Source organism: Tigriopus californicus, chromosome 10 (genome assembly GCF_007210705.1).
Source record: "Tigriopus californicus strain San Diego chromosome 10, Tcal_SD_v2.1, whole genome shotgun sequence".
NCBI lineage: Eukaryota > Metazoa > Arthropoda > Copepoda > Harpacticoida > Harpacticidae > Tigriopus > Tigriopus californicus.
In genome coordinates this window covers 5,289,709-5,309,707 of record NC_081449.1, presented here as the reverse complement: position 1 = coordinate 5,309,707, position 19,999 = coordinate 5,289,709, and the positions used below count along the sequence as shown (strand labels likewise).

The 19,999-nt window shown below is 43.1% G+C and overlaps 5 protein-coding genes and 1 long non-coding RNA gene across 7 annotated transcripts; 2 read left to right on the top strand and 4 right to left on the bottom strand.

The window, feature by feature from the left end:
* Positions 1-6: 6 nt before the first annotated feature.
* LOC131888153 (uncharacterized) lies at positions 7-4,023 on the bottom strand. Of its 2 annotated transcripts, none has more exons than XM_059236936.1 (3): positions 3,836-4,023; positions 3,623-3,770; positions 7-3,552 (listed from the first exon to the last, which is right to left on the bottom strand). In XM_059236936.1, exons 2-3 carry the CDS (start codon positions 3,740-3,742, stop codon positions 58-60), a joined length of 3,615 nt encoding a protein of 1,204 aa, XP_059092919.1. In that variant the 5' UTR covers positions 3,743-3,770; positions 3,836-4,023; the 3' UTR covers positions 7-57. The 2 variants fall into 2 exon arrangements, with proteins under 2 accessions (XP_059092919.1, XP_059092921.1); XM_059236938.1 differs by having other exon boundaries at positions 3,832-3,893.
* A 776-nt stretch (positions 4,024-4,799) lies between these two features.
* Positions 4,800-12,971, bottom strand: LOC131889337 (protein phosphatase 1 regulatory subunit 21-like). The gene is given in 6 exon segments (XM_059238423.1): positions 4,800-6,621; positions 6,624-6,942; positions 6,945-7,062; positions 7,064-7,304; positions 12,706-12,810; positions 12,877-12,971. Coding segments are annotated over 6 exon segments (2,508 nt in total). The 3' UTR covers positions 4,800-4,991.
* A 327-nt stretch (positions 12,972-13,298) lies between these two features.
* LOC131888160 (60S ribosome subunit biogenesis protein NIP7 homolog) lies at positions 13,299-14,538 on the top strand. Its single transcript, XM_059236947.1, has 2 exons — positions 13,299-13,653; positions 14,125-14,538. Exons 1-2 carry the CDS (start codon positions 13,492-13,494, stop codon positions 14,503-14,505), a joined length of 543 nt encoding a protein of 180 aa, XP_059092930.1. The 5' UTR covers positions 13,299-13,491; the 3' UTR covers positions 14,506-14,538.
* LOC131888162 (U6 snRNA-associated Sm-like protein LSm1) lies at positions 14,537-16,453 on the bottom strand. Its single transcript, XM_059236949.1, has 2 exons — positions 16,023-16,453; positions 14,537-14,810 (listed from the first exon to the last, which is right to left on the bottom strand). Exons 1-2 carry the CDS (start codon positions 16,239-16,241, stop codon positions 14,619-14,621), a joined length of 411 nt encoding a protein of 136 aa, XP_059092932.1. The 5' UTR covers positions 16,242-16,453; the 3' UTR covers positions 14,537-14,618.
* Positions 16,454-16,599: 146 nt separating this feature from the next.
* LOC131888158 (cingulin-like) lies at positions 16,600-19,045 on the bottom strand. The gene is made up of 9 exons (XM_059236944.1): positions 18,770-19,045; positions 18,580-18,677; positions 18,400-18,495; positions 18,125-18,323; positions 17,843-18,057; positions 17,654-17,783; positions 17,422-17,595; positions 17,270-17,358; positions 16,600-17,197 (listed from the first exon to the last, which is right to left on the bottom strand). The coding sequence occupies exons 1-9, from the start codon at positions 18,938-18,940 to the stop codon at positions 17,032-17,034; spliced, it is 1,338 nt and encodes a 445-aa protein (XP_059092927.1). The 5' UTR covers positions 18,941-19,045; the 3' UTR covers positions 16,600-17,031.
* A 20-nt stretch (positions 19,046-19,065) lies between these two features.
* Positions 19,066-19,691, top strand: LOC131888164 (uncharacterized). The gene is made up of 2 exons (XR_009374083.1): positions 19,066-19,175; positions 19,238-19,691. It is a non-coding gene; the product is annotated as an uncharacterized LOC131888164 (long non-coding RNA).
* Positions 19,692-19,999: the final 308 nt, after the last annotated feature.

Genomic DNA, 19,999 nt, shown 5'->3' with positions numbered 1-19,999 from the left:
GACACATGCTTGAAAAGGTCTACTATTCTATGTCAAATTAACGATCAAATCTATTTTCTACCAATTAGTGTTGAGCACATTCTGCAAATGTGTGGTAGCCATTTTCTGTTCTTCCATTTCAGTTATTGCATGAATATGCGTCAGATTCTTCATATTGTGAGTGTTTGGTTGGGCTTGAACAACCGGAACAACGACCGAACCCGTTGGAGGAAGCGGATGCTGGGGAAGGTTGGAACGACTAGCCGCTAAATTTGCTATTGCTTTACTTTTCTTTTGTCTCGCTTTTTGAGCCGCAGTTCCGACTTTTTTCTTGGGCTTCGCTTCTTGATCCAGGAATTCATGGATTCGCCCGGGAATGTCCGCCAAGAGGTACTCTTTCTTGGCCACTTCCTCAGGTATCGTAATGGCATCTTTGGTCTTGAAATTAGCATCCTGATGGGTGTCCAAAACGTGACGGCGGAGTGTGTAGTTCTTATGAGATTTATGACCGCAAATCGGACATTGGTAAGGCATAATAGTGGTATGAATGAGGATATGCTCGTCCATCTTCTTCTTGGAGGGACAATTCCGGTCGCAAATGACGCAATTCCCAAAGTTAGTTTTGATCGAGATCCCATCCGGAACCGTGTGTTGTGTTTCATACAAATGCTTCTTAAATTCAACTAATCCGAAGAATCCGGCGCCACAATCGGTGCACAAATGTGCTTTGGGTGCTCCGGTTTGGCTGAGACTTTTTTCCATGAATTTGCAAATATGATAATCATGAAGTGCGTTGGGATCAGCATGGGCAGGAATTCTGAAGGTCAAACCGCAATAGGAGCAAAGGAACTGGGGCTTTTTGTTGGGCGGCTCTCTGCGCGTTGCGTTTTTGTACTCAAATCTTTTCCACCAATGATTGGCGAACAACTCCTCGTTTTTGAAGGTTCTTTTGCAACAGATACAATAACGGAAATGAATGTTATGCAGCTTGGCATGGTTCGACAATTCCTTCAAGTTAGGCATGATTTTGGAGCAAATGTCACAAGACATGCTCACGTCTATTCGGTAGACTTTGGCGTGCTCCTCGATATGACAGTCCATTTCTGCTTGGGGAACTCGCATATGGCACACATAGCAGACACTCTCAGTGGTGAAGGAGCAGAAGAACTTCTCGTGCTGAAGTAGTTTGTTGGCGGAATCATGGCCAAGTCCGCAATTAGCACACTTGTACACCAACATGCTTGGATCGAAGAACTCGCCGGGTGCGAATTCGGCGCCTTGATAATCGTCCAAGAGATCATCTTCGATCAAGTCGATCAAGCGATCCTCTTCATGCCAAGGAGCATCCAAGTTCGTCTGTAAACTACTTAGGTACTCGTGATTGACTAAACATTTCATGAGACCATTGAAGCGATGTTTGCACTCTTGGACGGAAGAGGCCATATTAATCTCTTCTTGGACAATTAACATTCGCTCCATCAAAGTGGGTTTAAGCATGTAAGCCTTGAGGGTGTCCTCGCACAACTTTAACCGCTGATTCAAAACGGCAATGGTTCGATTCTTGTTGTGCCCCAACTTGAACGAACCTCGGTACAAATCGATAATTTCCCGATATCGCCGATTGCGCTCCGATAATTGAGCAACTTGAGCCGAGATGAACTGGACCGGAAACTTGGTAACGCTTAAACCGTCTGAATCGGCCAGGATCGTATGGCACATGTTCAGTTCGGATTGGACTGCCCTCAATTGTTGCCGCAGGAGACTCACTTCTTTGGCATGCCATTGCTTTTCAGAGAACTGGGACATCACTTCTGACTTGCTCTTTTCGGATGATGAGTTGGAAGTTTTGATCACCACATTCTCCTTCATGTGTTGAGTGCGGATCTGTTCGATCTGAGAGTGGACGATGTTCGTTGCTTCTTGGTACAAAGGGGAGTCCACGAGGCCCGAACCTCGACATTTGACCACAAAATCAGCGACCACGGGTAAATCTGATCTTAGCTTGGGGGGTTTGCTGAAGCCACACTTGCGGTTGAGAAGCGGTTTCAAATTGGGTAAGCTCCCGAATTGCCGCATTTTTTGATCGGTCTCGAAATTTTCCGCTAACCTTAATAGAATGCCGTTACTTAAATCCGGATACCCAAGCTGGTTCATGAGGTCCACACGAGGATCCCTGTTGTAGGCTCTCTTTCGATTCCTTTGGGATTGTTCTCCTCTCTTTTTCTTGGCTGGGATAATTTGGGTGTCGTTCGACAAGGCGACACAGGGTCTTTTGTTTGAGATCATGGGAGTAGAGGTAGGTGGGGGCGGGGCCAACTTGGACAGGTCTAGAGGAATGAGGAACATTTTTCTGGGTCCTTTCTGATCCTCATAAAAGGCATCGTTGAACACAGATTTATTGCGGAGCGAGCTCTCCCACGCGATATCGAATAGATCTTGAGATGGGCGAGCGCTCGTTTTCAATTCCAGCAATTTATCGCACACGTAGTTCAAATTGCAAGGCTGACAATCGGCCTTCTTCCACAAGGATCTGAGGATCTTGGCCAGAGTTCGAGTGCTAAAGGGGGTGGTGGTAAGCGTCTCATGGACCTGTTTGATCGTGGGTAACTGGAGCCACGTGGGTAATCCCACTTCTTTGAGGGGTGGTTGAGCCTTCTTCATTTGACCCGGGGGAGCAGCGGGTTTCAGAACGGCGCCATTCGGGGCCATGAACATCTTGCGATTAGTCATCTGATCAGCATAAAACTCGGCATTGAAAAGGTCATCTCTCTCGGACACGGGCGCTAAAACGTCAAAAAGCTTGGCAAACTCACGCTTCCGACTACCCAAGATGTCTGAGGACCTTAAGCCCGAAGCAGATTGGGTCAGATCTCGGATTCGCTGAGCAATGGCCAACAGGGAAATGGGACAACAATGAGTTCGTTCCCAAATGGCGTGGACGTTTAGCGCTATCGCTTTAGGCGGGGTCTTTTCCTGTGAGGTGAGTAATGCAAAGACAGATCGAAGAATATCCCCACAAGTCGGCAACTGACTCCATTGGTCCATATTCTGGGCGTCCACTTTCTCGTTCCGATTGGGTGGGATTCGCACCGTGGTCTCAGCCGCGTAGGGCTCGTCAATCTCGGAGTCGGACAATAGCTCGAAAGTGATCTCATCCTTGATCACGTCGTGAGCAATGGGCTCGATAAAGTCATTCTCCGAGGTTACGAACTTGGGATTCAGTTTCCAAGCCGGCTTTTTCCATTTGGGTTCGAAACCCGGCGGGAAGATGGAGGGCAGGTAGGAGGGGTGTCCTCGGATACGACAACACACCCCATTGGCGAAATGTTTGGCACAAATGAAATATTCGTCATCCATGTGCCACAAACGACCATCCACTCGGAGACAGAGATATTCGGCAATATCTTTGGTGTGTTGATTCCGTTTAGGCGGTAGGCGGATCATGGGCTCATCCTCGTTAATATTGGTCACGTAGAGTCGATGACAACCCGGAATGATACATTCATTGGTGGGAAATTCATCCGAAGGCGTTTCCAATTTAATCGCTGTTTCCACATCGCATTCATCCGAATCCTGAAGAGAAAAAAAAAGCAAATGAGAATTGTCAATCCGCCGATTGGTATCGGATTTCACGTCGAATTACAATTTCCACTTGAGCAATGTTGCCTTGCATGAGATCGGACATATCAATGGGACTCGGCAGATTGGCTATTTCGTCCTCGCTATTCCAATCCGCAGCACCCGTGGAGGCTGAATCCTCCATAGTGATCAAGATGTCTGAAATAAATGGCCTAAATAGGCCAATACGAGGGATGAGTTGAAAATGCTTTCGGCCCAGAATGTAATCGCTACCTACTGAATCGAGGATATCAGATACACAATATTTTGGGTTAAGAGGGAAACTGGCTAGGTTGAGCAGCGCAGGATAGTTTGGTGGCCAGATTAGGTAGTAAAGTGGACTGTAGAGTGAGCAGTGATGCCAAATTCAATTCCTGATGAACTCAATCAACTTGCATGGAGGACCTCTTGGGTAATTCAATAGCCTGCAGGAGGAATAGTGTTTGAAATGGTTTATTCCAATCATGGATATGATGAGTTCACCTATTTTCTAATGTTGGGTCTGGGTGTCAAAGAATCTGCTTCCAAGCATGAAATTCACTTAACCCCTACATAAGTGAAAATGGTTCTTGATTTTTTGTTGATCAGTGCGCTTAATTTTTTGTTACCCTCTTAGACAAGTTTGGCAGGGATATTGCTATCATATTACTGAGTAACTGACCCATAGCTGTTTTCACTTACAATTCTTTTAAATGATTATAATCACAGATTGTCCAATGAAAAGAAAAATGGAGAAAGATTAATCAAACCTTCCAGTGTTCTTATTATTCTGGCTTTTGTTGACCACAGGCTTCGTCTGTTTCCTTGGCAAGCCTAAAAACTAGCAGTGTTTTCGTCTACCGCCAGAGGGCATGTAAGGTCCAAAGTTAGATTCAGAAATGATCACACCCGCTCCTCATTGCAGGTTATCTCTTTTTTTTTTACCCAAGCCGACCTGTAGCGCTAATATGAACAGCCTTGTTAGCACGATGTGTAAAAAAGAGATGTTCTGTCCAGTTCCACAAACAATACTTTGCCTTATCCAATAAATTCGATCAAATAATTGTAGAACAAATTCGATTTTATGCCCAAGCAATATTTCAGTACGGAACTAACCGATTTGTTGGCCAAGCACTATTTAACCTAATCTTTGCTGAATCAAGACAAGCATAGCCGTTAGATGTTCCCTCTCTCTTTTCTCTCTCTCAGAAACAGTAGTTAAATGTGTTGTAAGATTTGTTATATAATGTTCTAAATCAACATGAAAAGAAAATAAATCCCAAAAACAAGGAAGGAGCGATACATATTCACAACATTGACTTATAAAAGTAACGGGGGAAAATATCACAAGGATCGTTATGTATATAAATATCAGATTATTCAAGACAATTTAAAACTGACAGGGAAAGAACGGATCATTTTTTCTTCTTGCCCTTATGACTCAATTCATATTTTAAACTGTCAATCTCATCCGTCTTCATGGTGAGCTTTTCGTTCATTCGAGCCACATGCTCGGTCATCAAGCTCAGTTGGCCCTCATAATTGGCTGCCGTGGTATCTACTTCCTCCTTGAGGACCACAGTTTGAGCCTCAGCTTTCCGGAGCTCTTCTATCAAATGCTCTCGACGTTTCTCAGCCGAACGATATCGCCTCTCCAAGGCCACGCATTCGAGGAGGAACGAAGTGGCTTGGCTATCAGCCATCAACTTCTCGGCCACGATTTCCTGCATTCGATCTTGGAAATGGCGCTTGAGTTCCAGTTCGCGTTCGCTCAAGAGTTTATCTTGGTCCGTTTCGGCCAACAACGATTCTTGACCGGAAGAGGCCCGACATCGATCGTATTTCAGCTGGAGTAACTGGAACTCCAGATTCCAATGCTCCTTGGTTTCCTCAGCTTTTTTGACTTTTTGTTGAAGGTCTTCAATGGTTTTAAGGAGAATATCGTTCTCGCCTTGGATGAGTTCCAGCTCTTGAGTCAAACCACTGGCGTTAGAATCGGGCAGATCTTGAGGCTCTACCGCTGCGGGCGGAGATTCTTCTTCGGGTGATGGCTCTGGATGACTTTGAAATTGCAAGCCCACCCGAATAAGTGTGATGATTCGAGGCATGTTGTCCGAGAGGAGTCGGGATATTGCGTTTTCGCCATTGGCAATGCTGGATAGCGACGCCACGATGCATTGGTTGGTATTCTTCAATTGATCCGTGACCGTGGGTAAACCATTTTCTTCCACAGCTTTGGCCGAGTAGATGTTGTACAATTCCGTGGTTTCCTGATGTATTTGAGACACGGCTACGGTCAGGTTCTCAATGGCCTCCACCACTTCGGACTCATGCTCTTTCTGGAGCTCAGTCAAGTAGTGCGATACCCGTTCTAAGACTCGATTGAATGACCGAATCCGATTCTGCAATTGGGCGTTTCGCTCACGTTGCCCGGGGGGACAAGAGTAGGCGTTACTCTCGATCTGCAGACACGCGAGCATGTGCGGCTCGAGCTCCATGACATAACTCACATAGCGGTTGAAAACAGCGGCCAGTTTTTGGAAGTGACGCAAAATCCCGGAACTATCGCGGCTTTTCCGGGCTAAAACCTCGGACAAGCCAGTCTGGAAGGCTTCCTCGATGGGTTTGAGGTACTTGACATTTTGCAACAAAAGTTTGGACAATTGGTCGGCCGAATCCGTCAAAGGCCCATCCAAATGGGTATCCTTAAGGCGATGTTCCCAATAGGTCAAAAAGTCCGAGAAACCGGCCACCAATTCGGAAATGGTCTCACCAAACTGGCTCAGCAGCTCCACCGACTGGATCCGCACATCCTCGACTCTCAAGGGATAACTATGGGCCGTCTCACTGCGACCCGTGGACGATGGACGATGACCCGACGGTGGGCCCTTCACCACCGGTTCTTTGACCGGACTGGTCAACTCTGAAGTGACCGAGGCACTCTCCAATTGGACCTGCAACACTGTGATTCGATCCTGATGATCAATCAACTCCTTCTCTAGACTGCGAATCCGCTCCAAGTGTTGGACATTCTCGGCTTTGAGGCCTTGAATCAGATCTTTCCGATGGGAATCTTCAGCCCGTTCACTCTGGGCCTGTTTCCGGTCTCCGGCTTCCAATTGTTTAATCCGGGATTGCAAGGATGAGATGACTTCCTCATACTTATGATCGATCTCGGCCAATCGGGCATGTAATTGGGCGTTTTCCTCGATCTTGCCCTGGAGTTGCGCCCAATCACGGAATTCAGCCCTTCAGCCGCGGCCATCCGCTCGGCCGAGGCCTTCTGGGTGCTGTGACCTCCGCGGTCTTTGGCGTTTTTGCCCGCCGTCCAGGCCTCCAATTCCTCTTGGAGGACATGAACTCGCCGGTCAATTGGACGTTGCGGAACTGGACGGATTCCATCTCGGTTTCGTACTTGCGAGCCCACACCTCTTTCTCGCGGAGCTTCTCACCTAAGGTCAAACCTTGGCTTTGCTCGTCAACAAAAGGCCTGCTTGACCACGCCAAATTGCGCCCGGAGCTTGGCGTACTCCGAGGCCAGTTTGCTGTATTTGACGTGCAAATCGGCAGGGGGAGGAGCGCAGGGGTGGGCTCTATCGAATTCATCATGGCGGTGGGAGAAGGCGAAGGAGGAGGGGCACAATCCACCGGGGCACTCAATCCGCCCACCTTGGCTGGCTCTGGAGGGAGGGAGGGAGGGAGGGAGACCCAAACAAAGAATCAATCGACTCGATCAGGCAGGCAACAACCAACCCACAGCAACCTTGTAATTCCTGGGCCAGAGAAAATCCAACAAATAGCTAAGGTTGACCACTTTCAAAAGCCAAATAAGAATAGGCAGGATTGATCATTCATAATTGAGCATGATTTTATGAACCAGATAAGATATTTAAACGCACATATAGTGATAGATAAGGTGCAGGAATCCTAAAAGAGCTTTGTGCAAGTGCGTTGGGTGGGACCAAGAATACGGATTGCATTAGAGAATTCTTCATTACTGAAGGTGGGTAATGAATCGTTCACGGCCAATTCATGGGTTGAGCTGGGATGTTAACCATCAATCACGGGCAAATTTAAAAAAAGCCGGAATCAGGACGAGTCTTTTCAGGTGACTCAGATGCCAATTTGACCCTCAAATGTTAAATTTCATGCCAATCACCCAAATGTGGGACTTTTTTGTGGAACTTTTGGTAGGTCCTAAAGTTGTTTTCATTTAGCAGAGGAAGTGCCTTCTGCGTTTGTCTAGGTGCGAAACAAACCAACTTAGAAAAGGAGAGAATATCCCCTGAGATGCCATAGTCAATCAAGGATTCTGACATTGTCACTTTTATTTTACTCTTGAAAAGCCAAACTTTATGCCTATAAAATATAACAGACAGTCTCAAGATATTCCAAAGTGGATATATATTGGCAAAATATTTTTTTAAAAAAATGAGTAATGCCAGTTTTGATGGGTTTTATAAACATAAGCTTTTCAGTGTGTATAAGGATTTCCAATAATGTCCTTGATATCCAATAATAAAAGTGAATGTGACGTTACATGAGCTTTCGCAGTCCCTTGCTTCATATTCATAAAACCTTTTTTTTAAGTCTGTTTAACATTGAACCTTTCATTCATTACTTTTGAGTAGATATAAAAAATGGGAGCTATTTTGCGGCTTAAAAAGCTACTGGTTGTTGCCAGTAAATAAACGCAAGTGTAACAAAAATACAAATCATTAAACAGTATTTTAAGAAAGCATACTTTCATAACACATTGTGATGGAAAATTACCATCATAAAAGCCTTATTGTAATATTTGATATAAAATTTTTTGACTCAGGTTTATTTGAATGTCATAAGCATTGGGAAATTACCTTTGGAAGATTTGAAATGTTGCTCAGATGTGTTGGCAATATATTCATTATATCACAATACTTATCTAATAACTTGTTCAACCAATAATACCTTGATAAATTCTGACACTTTGGAGCATCCTCTCTTATTTCTACATGTTTTGTTTGTTTGTTACAAAGTCAGATGGCAGCTCTCTTCCTTGGCTTGCCATCTGATTTTGGGTATCGCAATTGAGGGATACCCCCGCCCATTTTGTTGTCACAGCCAACATCAATTATTACCTCACCCTCGGGAATGACTGCGAGTTGCCCATTTAAGCTGTTAGAGCAGCAACTCATGCTGTAATCAAATACCACAGAGAACTTGGACTTGGCTAGCCTGGGATCTAACCAGGATTGGCAAATTGGAAAGCGGATGCTCTACCAATATGGAACCCCAGCAAGCCTCGTATTTCTACTTTTTGCACCCCTCTAGATGAGGCAATGGGGGCTATATCCATGAAATGAAAAGGATTATAACCCTCAAATCACAAGGCAAGTAGTTTGAAACTATAGTTTAACATTTTATGAACTATTTTTGAAATAAAAAGGCCCTGTAGGGCTTAAGGTGGAGTCTTTATTTCAGGGTGCACAACTAGCTCTCTTGAGCTTTTACTCATCTTGTATTTCCTTGGGTTGATACAAAAGTTCATGAAAGCATTATTGACAATTTGACCCTTTGAAAAGCATTAGTGACAATTTGACCCTTTGATTAGAAATACAATGACTGAATGATTTTGAGTAAATCATTACCAATTGTCCTTTTAACTAAGCCAGAGAAGCAACCTCTGCTCTGTCTAGGTGCGGACAAACAAATTTAAAAACAAGATAATATGCTCTAAGAAGCAAGACTTTATCAAGAGATTATTAAATGAACAATTCATTGCTCAAGTACTCAAGGACACAATGAATAAGCAATCAACTCAGCTGGGACAAGTTCCATTTTCTCTATGGGTAAGATTTTGAACAACTATGACATGTAAATAATCATTTTACAAGAGGGGGTATACTGCATGATTGATAAAGTGCCCACACTTTGGCAATCATTATTTCCAACAAAAGAGTACTTGGAAGACCAAATTTTCACGAGGTTTTGGTGACTGACCTTAACCATGGCAATTTTTCTAACTTACCATTAACTTCTTTGGCACAATTTCAATTAAGTGGAAAAAGATGACAATTTGGACATTTAGGCAAGAGCTGGTACCAGCAAACAAACTTGCCTGTCAATGCCAGTGATGCAAAATTGGCGTTTCAAACTGGTTTTAACAAAGCTGACCTTTCCTCAAATAACAATATAAAGAAGGGTCAGCTTCTTAGAAACGTGTTTGAATCCCCAAACTTGCATAACTGACACAGGTACCAGCAAACAAACAAACCTGCCAGAGCTTGCCTAAACGTCCCCATACAGTGCTGATTGGAAAATTTACATCTTCAACAACACACAAATTGAGCTCAATTTGTGTGTTGATGAGCAAGCAGGCATCTTGAAATACCTTGAAGACAAGGCTGGTAGACCTTATTTTTTAGTTATTACCAAATAGCCCACAAATAATAAGTGTCATTCATGAAGCAGGGACATCGGATGTGACCCTTGATCTACCTTATGTGGAACTTCCAGACACTCCCTTGATCAAACTTATGAAGCTTCACAAGAAAATGGTTTTGAATGTGTATAACAACTGGAATGTAGATGACAAAGTCAAGGGGAAGATCAATGTCCCCCAGAGTGTTAAAAAAAGACCCCAATTGGTCCAGTTAGCACCAAGCATACCCATCCCACATCTTGCCAAGGGTATCCTAGTATTTCTTCATTAGTTTGTCTGCAACAAGAGGAGGAAAATGAACAGGACTATTCCAGGGGCTGAACCATTACTGAAAAAACTACTTATTTATGGTTACTTCTTTAAAGCAACAATTCTGAATTGGTACTTTTTATAGAAAGTAATAGGTTACAAGTGACGCTGTTACTCAAGCCCTGTCAAATCCATACAAGTATACTCTCTTTCATGAGAGTTCCTACATCTTTGACGTCAGACCATACCCAGGTACAGTGTATTTTGTTGTTCTATTGTGCATACTCCACCTACCTATTAAGTTACGGCGCCCACCACTGCCATGCGACTGACCGAAGCATTTGAAAACATGTCGCGTGATGCAACTCACTTGGACGAAAGTTGCACTTCCCAGAACATATACGTTTTATGGCGGTGTTGAGGTTTGATAAGTCACCGCATCAATGGCTTGTCAAATCCATTGAAGCCAAGCCACCCTGACTTTTAGCATATATCATAGTCAGGCTGGCCATATGGCTTTTTTCGATGCTAATTTTTGAAAATGAGCATTATTTCAAGGACGCTAGCATTTGAATTTTTAATCAGCATTGGTCAGGATTTTAGCATTAAAGTAGCATTATTTGCATTGTCCAAGCTGTCTGAAATATTGGCTGGCATTTGGCATTAACATTTTCCTAACCCTATTTCACTGAAAAAATGTGCAAAAGGGAAGAAACCAAAAAAATCACGAAGGAACTAAACCTGGCGGTGTTCTCTCATTGGATCCATTTGCCATTCCATGTAATTGATATGGTGTAGCCACAAAGTGATTTCCATTGGAATGTTTAGTTTACATGAAGCAAGCAAACTGGTTTTTTCTAGTTGCTTTTCAATTTAAAGGGAGATTTAGCCAAATTTCTTTGCATATCCAGGCTTTTGGCACATTAAAAGATCGTTTGCTAGTGTGGGTTGGCTAACACAAATCAAGAAATTGATTAAAAAGATCAAGCCCCAAGCTTTAAGCACGTTCACAAAATATTTTGGTTGATTTCTTTGTATTCCGGAAAGTATTTCCCCTCACACATTTGAGATAAACCAAATCGCAAGTTTCAAAAATAGTAAAACATATTCAAAAAAGAAGAGATAGACTACTATTGAGCTTTTTGGATAAAGACACTTATTGCAGCTCTTGCTAATGTTCGCTTTGAAGTATGATGCACGCAACAAAAAACAAATTATCTTATTTTTATAATCTAATCTCACGCAGGAAGAATATTTTTTGACGACAGGAGCAAATTTTTGTGTTTTTCATTCTGCTCCGAAAGGTAAAACATTTCAAAAAATTGCCTGAAGATACCCTGTCAAAGAGTGCCAAATATAATTGAATTCTGAAACTTAAATCCTTAATGACCACCATGAAGAATTTGCTTTTCTTAAATAATTCGTATTATTCTAGCATTGTAGAATTTCAATTAGCATTTTTTAGCATCGATTTTGCACGAGCTAGCATTGACGGCTGAAAAAAAAAACTGGTCAGCCCGATCAAAATGTTTAGGACCACTGAATCGCCCTGTTACGCCACAAATTCGACAAGTACGTAGATAAAACTCTTGTGTCAGAAAGGAATGTATAGCTGGGAAGCTAATTCAAGTCAATTCTTACTTTTTTATGACTTAACGCTACTATAAATTTCGAAGCACATCAAAATGGAAATTTATAATTCATTTTGAAATCCTTATATGAGGAGCAACAGATCCAATCATAATTTCAGACATTTGGGTCAGCAACTTTTCCAAGTATGAATTAAAACATAACTGCAGATCAAGGCCAATGCATTCCTTAAGAATATTGCAGGAAAGGATATTGAACAATGCAGGACCCCGATCAATAATTAATGAGAAACCAATTGTTCTAACTAACCTTATTTCTTTGGGGCCTGAATGGGCTCTCAAAAGGCACATTAAGCCTCTATGGTCACTGTAATTGACCCTCAAACTTGGGTTGGGGCCAAGCTCATGGATATATCTAAAAACGCACACCTCAAGCTCTGGTGCAGAGTCCCGAACATATCATCTTTTCCAATACGATTGCTTTTTCAGTCCTGCCATGCTTCTAATCGAACATCTTTGAACTGTTCCACTTTTGGCAACCCAGTTCTGGCTGAACAATCGACTGGTACAGAGTTAGCATCGTCATATTACATATCTGATCTTCAACGGGTTCGATATCTCCCACCCCAGGCTTGACCTCCGTCATGGGTTCGGTACAAACACTGCCTACCCACGGACGGGACAACGCAAGAATTCGAAGCTACTTTCGTCATATTTGGGATCTGATTTCGTGCTCAGAAGAAATCAGGAAACAGATCAACGACATATTCAGGGGAGTTGGACACGGATATGCGAATTTAATACTATTCATCCTCACAAAATCGAGCGAAACATCAGAGGTACGGCATATGGCTGAGGTAGGGGCTTCACTTTTCCAAAGGGGCGTAGTTGAGGAGTTTTTCAATGAGGTCCACGTGGCCCAAGAGCATCCGACGACAACAATAGCGCTTTAAACCCAACGCATCCAAAGCATCACTAAAAGAGCGAGATGGGCCAAAATTCAGGACAGATCCATAGCGTATCGATCGATTTGGGACTTACCCTTCGGTGTACTCGGCCTGTAAGAGGCCCAAGTAGGCCTCCCATTTGTTGCCAATGACTTTACCACACGTGAAGCAACGAATCGGGATAATCATGATGCCAAAGCGGGGATGGATCGCGGCGGTCTCGAGTTTCACTTCGATTGGCTCCGCTCCCAGTCTCACATTCGTTTGTTTATAAAGCCGCCCATCTCAATGCAAGGTGACTCGACCTTGGTTTCCAATGTCTCATTGGCAAAATCATGCCAGATAGAGGAACCGGTATTCTAATACAAATCAATGAATGTGCGTCAATTGGTTGGGGTATTAAATTCTCAGGAATCCTATATTCCCATATTGCTCAGTGGAAGGCTGATATAGTCGACATAAGTTTTATTTTAAATCTGAGGCAAGGCAAGTTTGGTCACTTTTCTGGTCAATGGGTCAGCTGATGTTTCCCGATTGAGGGATTCATAACAAACACACGTGACAGGAGACGAGACTATAAGGCAACTCAAAAAGTAACACGGGAAATTCAGTGAGGAACGGACGAAACTGAGAGAATTGTTAGGACTCTCTGACCCCGTGAAAAAAGCTATCAAGGCCTTTGTTCCCGGCCTAGGCTTGCTCTATTACCATGCGGCCTCTAACCGAAGATGAGACCAAAGCCCTCTTTGAGAAACTGTCCAAGTACATCGGCGAGAACATCAAGTGCTTGCTGGATCGTCCCGACGGATTGTATTGCTTCCGACTTCAAAAAGATCGCGTGTTCTATGTCCAAGAAAAGATCATGAAAATGGTAAAATAGGGAAATAAGTCGCAAACTAGTTCTCCATCATTTAAGTAGACGAGCCTAATTTTGATATCATCAACTTAAATCGGGGCAAACCTTTGTCATGTGCGCTAACTCAATTCACCTAATCGCTAGCCAGATCATTATCATGGTTCTGAACTCTTGTTTCGTAGGATTGACTGGAAATTTAAAAAGCCCAGAGAAAGAGTCATTCTTTTTCTGAATCCCGTCAATGCTCGCTCGACACCTAAATGTAATCTGTTCCCAGCCACACGTGGTATGTCCATCCCATTCAATGAACTCTATGAAAATAGCCTCCGCCCCTTTTATTCAACCTATGGGATTCATCATTGTCAATTTATTCCCTACGTATTTGTCTCAACGAAATATTTTTTTTATATGGCCGAGTGGTAAATTCAATGTGACTGAAACTGCGATCAGGTAATGGGAATATCAATCTTGTCTTTCTCTTCGCAGGCCGCCACTTTTCCCCGCGATGCGCTTATGTCTTTGGGCACGTGTTTCGGGAAGTTCACCAAGAGCGGAAAATTCCGCCTCCACATCACGGCCTTAGATTTCTTAGCCCCTTATGCCAAGCACAAGGTTTGGCTCAAGGCCTCGGCCGAGCAACAATTTCTGTACGGACGCAACGCCATGAAATCCGGTTTGGGTCGTATTACCGAGAACACGGACAAGTATCAGGGTGTGGTGGTGTATTCCATGAGCGATTTGCCCTTGGGATTCGGTGTGGCGGCCAAAGCCACGGCCGAATGCCGACACGCCGAGCCCATGAGCGTCGTCTGCTTCCATCAAGCCGATGTGGGCGAATATATTCGCAACGAAGCCATGTTAATATGATTAAGAAGGGAATAAAAAAATACAATTCAAGAACGATTGAAAAGGCCGTGTATTGTATATAAGGGTGGATCAATAATGGGGATGAGGAGGAGTGTGAGAATGGTGAGGAGGATTCAATAGTTATCGTCACAGGTGACTTCGCCGGTGTAGGCCAGTCCGCGTTCTTTGAAAACCTTGGCTCGGATGCGCTCTTTTTCGTCCTTGTCAGCTTGTTGGCGCGATTGAGCCTCCAGAATCTCTTCCAAACTGACTTCTTTGAGGGGACTTTGGGCCTCTTGCTCGGCGTCAATCTCGCCTAACAAGACCTGGAAGGAGCATAAACAAATTCTTACTTTGAGTAGGTAATGAGTCCGAAATAAACCAATTTGAGTCTCCTGAGCGGTTTCTTTCCTGCTTTGACCTGGAAAAGCCTCTCTCTTACCTGCATAGCAATTTGTTCAAAAACTTTCACGGAAATTCAGAAAATTAAGAAATCTACAAAAGATAAAGATAACGAGGACGGAGAGTCACAAGAAAAGTTACTATGACTTATGAGAATATTGTATCATAAAGGTAGGTGTAACATGACAATGAAGTAAGCAACAAGTAAGCATAACCATTGATGCAAGGTGATATTTATATATTTATTTTTTATTCATATTCATATCATGTTTACCAAACGTTACTAAATCGCATAAACATACTTTTTTGCAGTTTCAGGCCATCTTTTCTTTTGCAAAAGTAACTAATGGTAACGCGTTAGTTATTCAAAAAAAGTAATGGTAACGCTAACGAGTTACTTTATTTCGGTGACAGTTCAAGCCCCGCCAATTTTATCACTCGCATTCATAAAACTTTCGTGTCATCCCGCCACGTTTTTAAAATAAAATGATTATCCGTAGTTCTGACCCTCTACTTTTGCGACCAGAATTTTCCGGTCCACTTTTTTGGGAAAACATTTTTGCCAATTTCTTAACGTTTAATTGTTACTTTGATCGCATAAGAATGACATTTTGTGGTTTAAAATATAAGAATGGTATTTTGTGGTTATCGCTAACAAATCGGTACTGAGCAAACTCAAATACTGTACACCACGTAGAGAGTGTACGTAAGGTGCCATATATCCTTAACTATTCACCAACTTCAAATGAAGAATAACAGTTTTGAGAGCCGAAGGAGAATTGGCTTCAAGAAGAGGAAATGGTAAATCTAAATAGAAATTAGAGAGGGCTAGCCTAAGGCGAGTTAGATTTAGAAGATGTTACGTATCTAACCTAATTCGTAACCTTTTCAATGAATGACAATGAATGAATGAGCTGCCGTTTGATCTATTACATGTGGACTCGGTGACAATCTGAAAGATTCTCCCCTCATTTTGCTAGTGTTTCTTGCACGACCCTACCGAATGGTTTTCACTCAAATCGGTTGTAATGACCGTATGATTGGCCAAAGGGATCCATCAGATCACCATAGTAATTCCATCGATCTGCTGGACGTACTACCAGGTAGTTGAGCCCGCCTTTTCTTTTGGGTCTTACCACGTTCTCGCCTCGTACCACGAACACGCCTCTTGGGATGTCGCCGTACTCGCGACCCACGTGAATGCGTTCAATGCACCTATGCAATACCAAATTGGCGAATTGATCCACGGATCGCAGATATCCGATCAGCGTCCGTCCATCCCGCAGAACCACCAACAATCGCTTGTCCAACTCTTCCAACAAGGACGCCGTACCCGGCAAATATGACAATGACATCTTGGGACCGAGATGTATAAGCTGACCAATACTCAAGAGAACTCCGCACCTTTATGCACGGGTGTCTCCAATCACAACCTCAACCCGCCGAATCTACCCACCCACCGATAGGGTACTAGCCAATGGTTAGAGGCTTAGGGCGAGATGTCCATGAGGAACGTGCTGGTGCCTGCTTCTAGCTTATTGGGTCCTTCCCATTGCCACAGTAATCCCACAGGGTGACCGACCTATTCAGACGCACCTATTTTGAGCATTTTTGTGAGTGAGAACTAAGACAAACATAACAGTCAACTCGCACTATCTGCCCATTGAATTTTCAATAATCGAGGGATTTTGAGTGAGCTGTGTTACAAAACCCAACAATATGAACATGTTTGGTGTTAATCGGTGAACGCACTATAAAATTGACTCAATACCACAATGCTATTTGCTTCGACAAGCAAGTAAAATGGAATAAATGTCAAAATTCAATGCATGCATAATGCAGTGTGGTTGGGCATGTTGTCTTTGATTTGACTCCATGGAATAACGTCAGTTGTGCATGAACGCGTTCACTTGACAAGCCCTATTAATTTTTTGTCATAAAGAAGAGTATAGATGAATGGGTTAATTCTCGCAACCTCGATTGAGGATGACACTTTTTGAAATGGCAGAAGATGAAGGATCCAATGATTATTGAAGCGGAAAGTTTAGGGCGAGCTGGAAGGAAGTGGCTCAACCGAAGGTCGGTTGGATTGTTCTTCAATGTACTGAATAGGGAGGATTTACAAAGAGGTATCAATGTGCGAAGTCAAAATGATTCCAGGATTTTCTTGGAGGCCTTCATGTCCTTTACAAACTTCTGCTTGTACGATTTGATGGCTTCAAGAAGCTTGGCGTATTCGTTGAGCACGAATTCCTTTTCCCAAGCAGTTTGTCCTTCGACGTCCCGAGATTCTTCTTGAAGCAAGGTCACTCTGCGATATAAAAATCATTTCCGTTTATATCTCCCAAACTAAACCCAACCACAGTTGTTCATTCACTCTTACTTATTAGTCAATTCCGCTCGTTTCATCTCTTCTTGTGAGAAATCTTTGGTCGAATTATCGAATTCCATCTTAAGCTCTTGCAATTCGTTCTAAGAGCAAAAGAAGATCAATCTTTTAACAAGATCAACTCAAAAAGTCATTAATTGGCCTACCTCTTTGTGCTCTTTCTTCTTCTTCCATCGCACGTTCATCATATTTTGCGGCTGGAGCGCGTCTGTGATCTTTTGAATCACGGTCTGCACGGAGGAAATGGCCTCGTCTAGCGCTTGTTGGGATGAGTCCAAATTCCTCTGGAGATCCTTCAGCTCGCCTCTTAACACGTTGATCTACACCCGGAACATGGTCGTTTAATCCTTTTTAATTCTATTATGTTGACTTACTTACCTTATCATATTTTTCCGCTACTGTGTCAACTTGTCCGAATAAGTTGGCGATATCGCGATTCTTCTCCTCATGCTCGGCCAGTTTACGTTTCATTTCCTGTTCTTGAATGGTGCGATGCTCAAATTTTTCCCTGAATCAAAACGCAAATCATACGGAGCAGCCGATCGTTTCAACATTTTCACGCCTTACTTGAGATTGTCCAATTCTTGTCCAAGCTCTTGCTTGACATCATCGCTTTTCAACCGGGACACGATGAGTAACTTGTTTTGATCCAAATCCATGAGGGTTTTATTCAGCATCTCAATAATGTGATTCATCTCAGACAGTTGTGACTTGAGGTTCTCTTGCTCCGTGGCTAGCTCACCCGAGGCTTCATTTGAGGCGGCCAAGAGTCGTTCCAGTTCCTTAGATAATCATGACATTGACTTCAAGCACCTCCACCTCTATCCATTCGATTCCCCATGGCCTTACCCAAGTGTCTCTCTCCAAAGCTTTGGCCTTCAATGCGTCTTCACCGTCGTTGATGCGAAGCTTTTCGATTCGTTTCCGAGCATTCTGCACCTCGTTCTTCATGGCCATCATTTTTTCCTTGGAGGCGTGGACTTCATCCTTCACATTAGTGGCGTTGACGTGTTGCAAATTGCAAAGAAGGTAGAAGTTCCTCATACCCCTAATAAAATGATAATCATTCACGATTATTATCATTCAACTTCATTATCATCGTGCTTTTCAATATGAATACTTACGAGACAAATTGACGGGTTCGCTTGGACTCGGGCTCGATCAAATCGAGCAATCCGAACGTGACGCGAGACCCGGGATAAGCCCGAGAAAAAAAGTACCTATGGGGAATAATTAGTGTTCCAAATACAAGTCAGTCAATCTTTGAATTGGTTATCAGATGTGAATCTTCATGTTATAATCACTGGCAAGCTACGATGAGGGCATCTAAATGATCCGTGTCTTGGAGGAGTTCGGAATGTTGAATCCCCGTCCCTTGGGGCCCTAAATGATCCAGGACCGGCTAGACCATAAGAATGAGACAGAAGAACAATAGATAGGTAGATGGATGGCGTGCTACTTGGTTGGCGTATGGTTAAGGGATGAACTATGTACCTGAAGGATTTTTTCGGTGAAACCGAATTCGAGTAGCAACTTGAAGTAGAGCATTTGAATGCGTTCAGCCGTGGGCGAGGTCAGGTCCGTTTTCGAGAACGACTCATCCTCCAGAATCTCATTGAGAAAGCCCACGATGTCGTTGATGGACACGAGCGGGACCTCCTCCATGGTGGGAATGATGGTCCACGTGAGATGTCTCGACACAGATGAAGCAACTTATGTGGGTTGGGTTTATTGCGCCCTATTTGAAAACCACTTTCAGCTGGGTTAGTTGTTCTGTCTTTGTTGTTCTTCTGCTTCAAACGTATTTTTGACAGACAAAATGCAGAAAGACTTCCGTCAGAGGGCGAAGCGATCAGGACTCTTTTCGTCTAGAAACTAGAAGTACTTGAGGTGACAAATGGTAAGAAATATGGTGACATTGACCACTAGTCACCAGATTCATATCAATCACTTTTCTCTCAGATTACTGACCAAGACGAATCATTTCATTGGCTATTAGTCCTCACATTGTCAATGGCATTCATGACACCCGGAGAGAGCATTAAAAGTTTCTACAAATGTTGTAAAAAGCAGGTGGGAATTTCAACTCTATCCCCAGACGGCCATCAGCAATCTGTTTCCAACTTGAGACCCCAACTAGTGGACCCATACTCCTTTTTTCTTTTAATTAAAGTGAAGTGTTTATAATAAGGCCATTCCGAATTTTGAGCCTAAACTTTTTAGTTGTTGGCCTGCGTGGTGACCTGGCCTATAACCACATCAATCATAATGTTCTTCAAAAAAGTGGAAGAAATGAAGAAAACCAGAAAATGATCAGTTTACCCTTGATACATATTGAATTCATATGAATGATAGGTGTGAATTCCGTGTTTTTTGGTCTTTTGATTATGAAATGCATTTGAAAAAGCCCATTGAATCACCTCTTTTTAGATGTATCATATATACGAGGTGATGTCAAAAACAAATGATAGTCCTTCATTTGTGGCACTCTATTTGACTAGAAAAAAAAAATTATATTTTAACATTTCTCAACGTAATCCCCCTCGAGCTGGATGCACTTGTTCCATCGTTCCACCCACTTCTGGAACGCCTTGGCAAAGTCCTCTTTGGGGATGGCACCAACCACCCGTTCCCAATCAGTTTTGATGGTATTGCCGTTGATGTGATCACCGGAGAGATGTCCTTTAACAGTTGGAAACAAAAAGAAGTCTGCTGGGGCAAGAT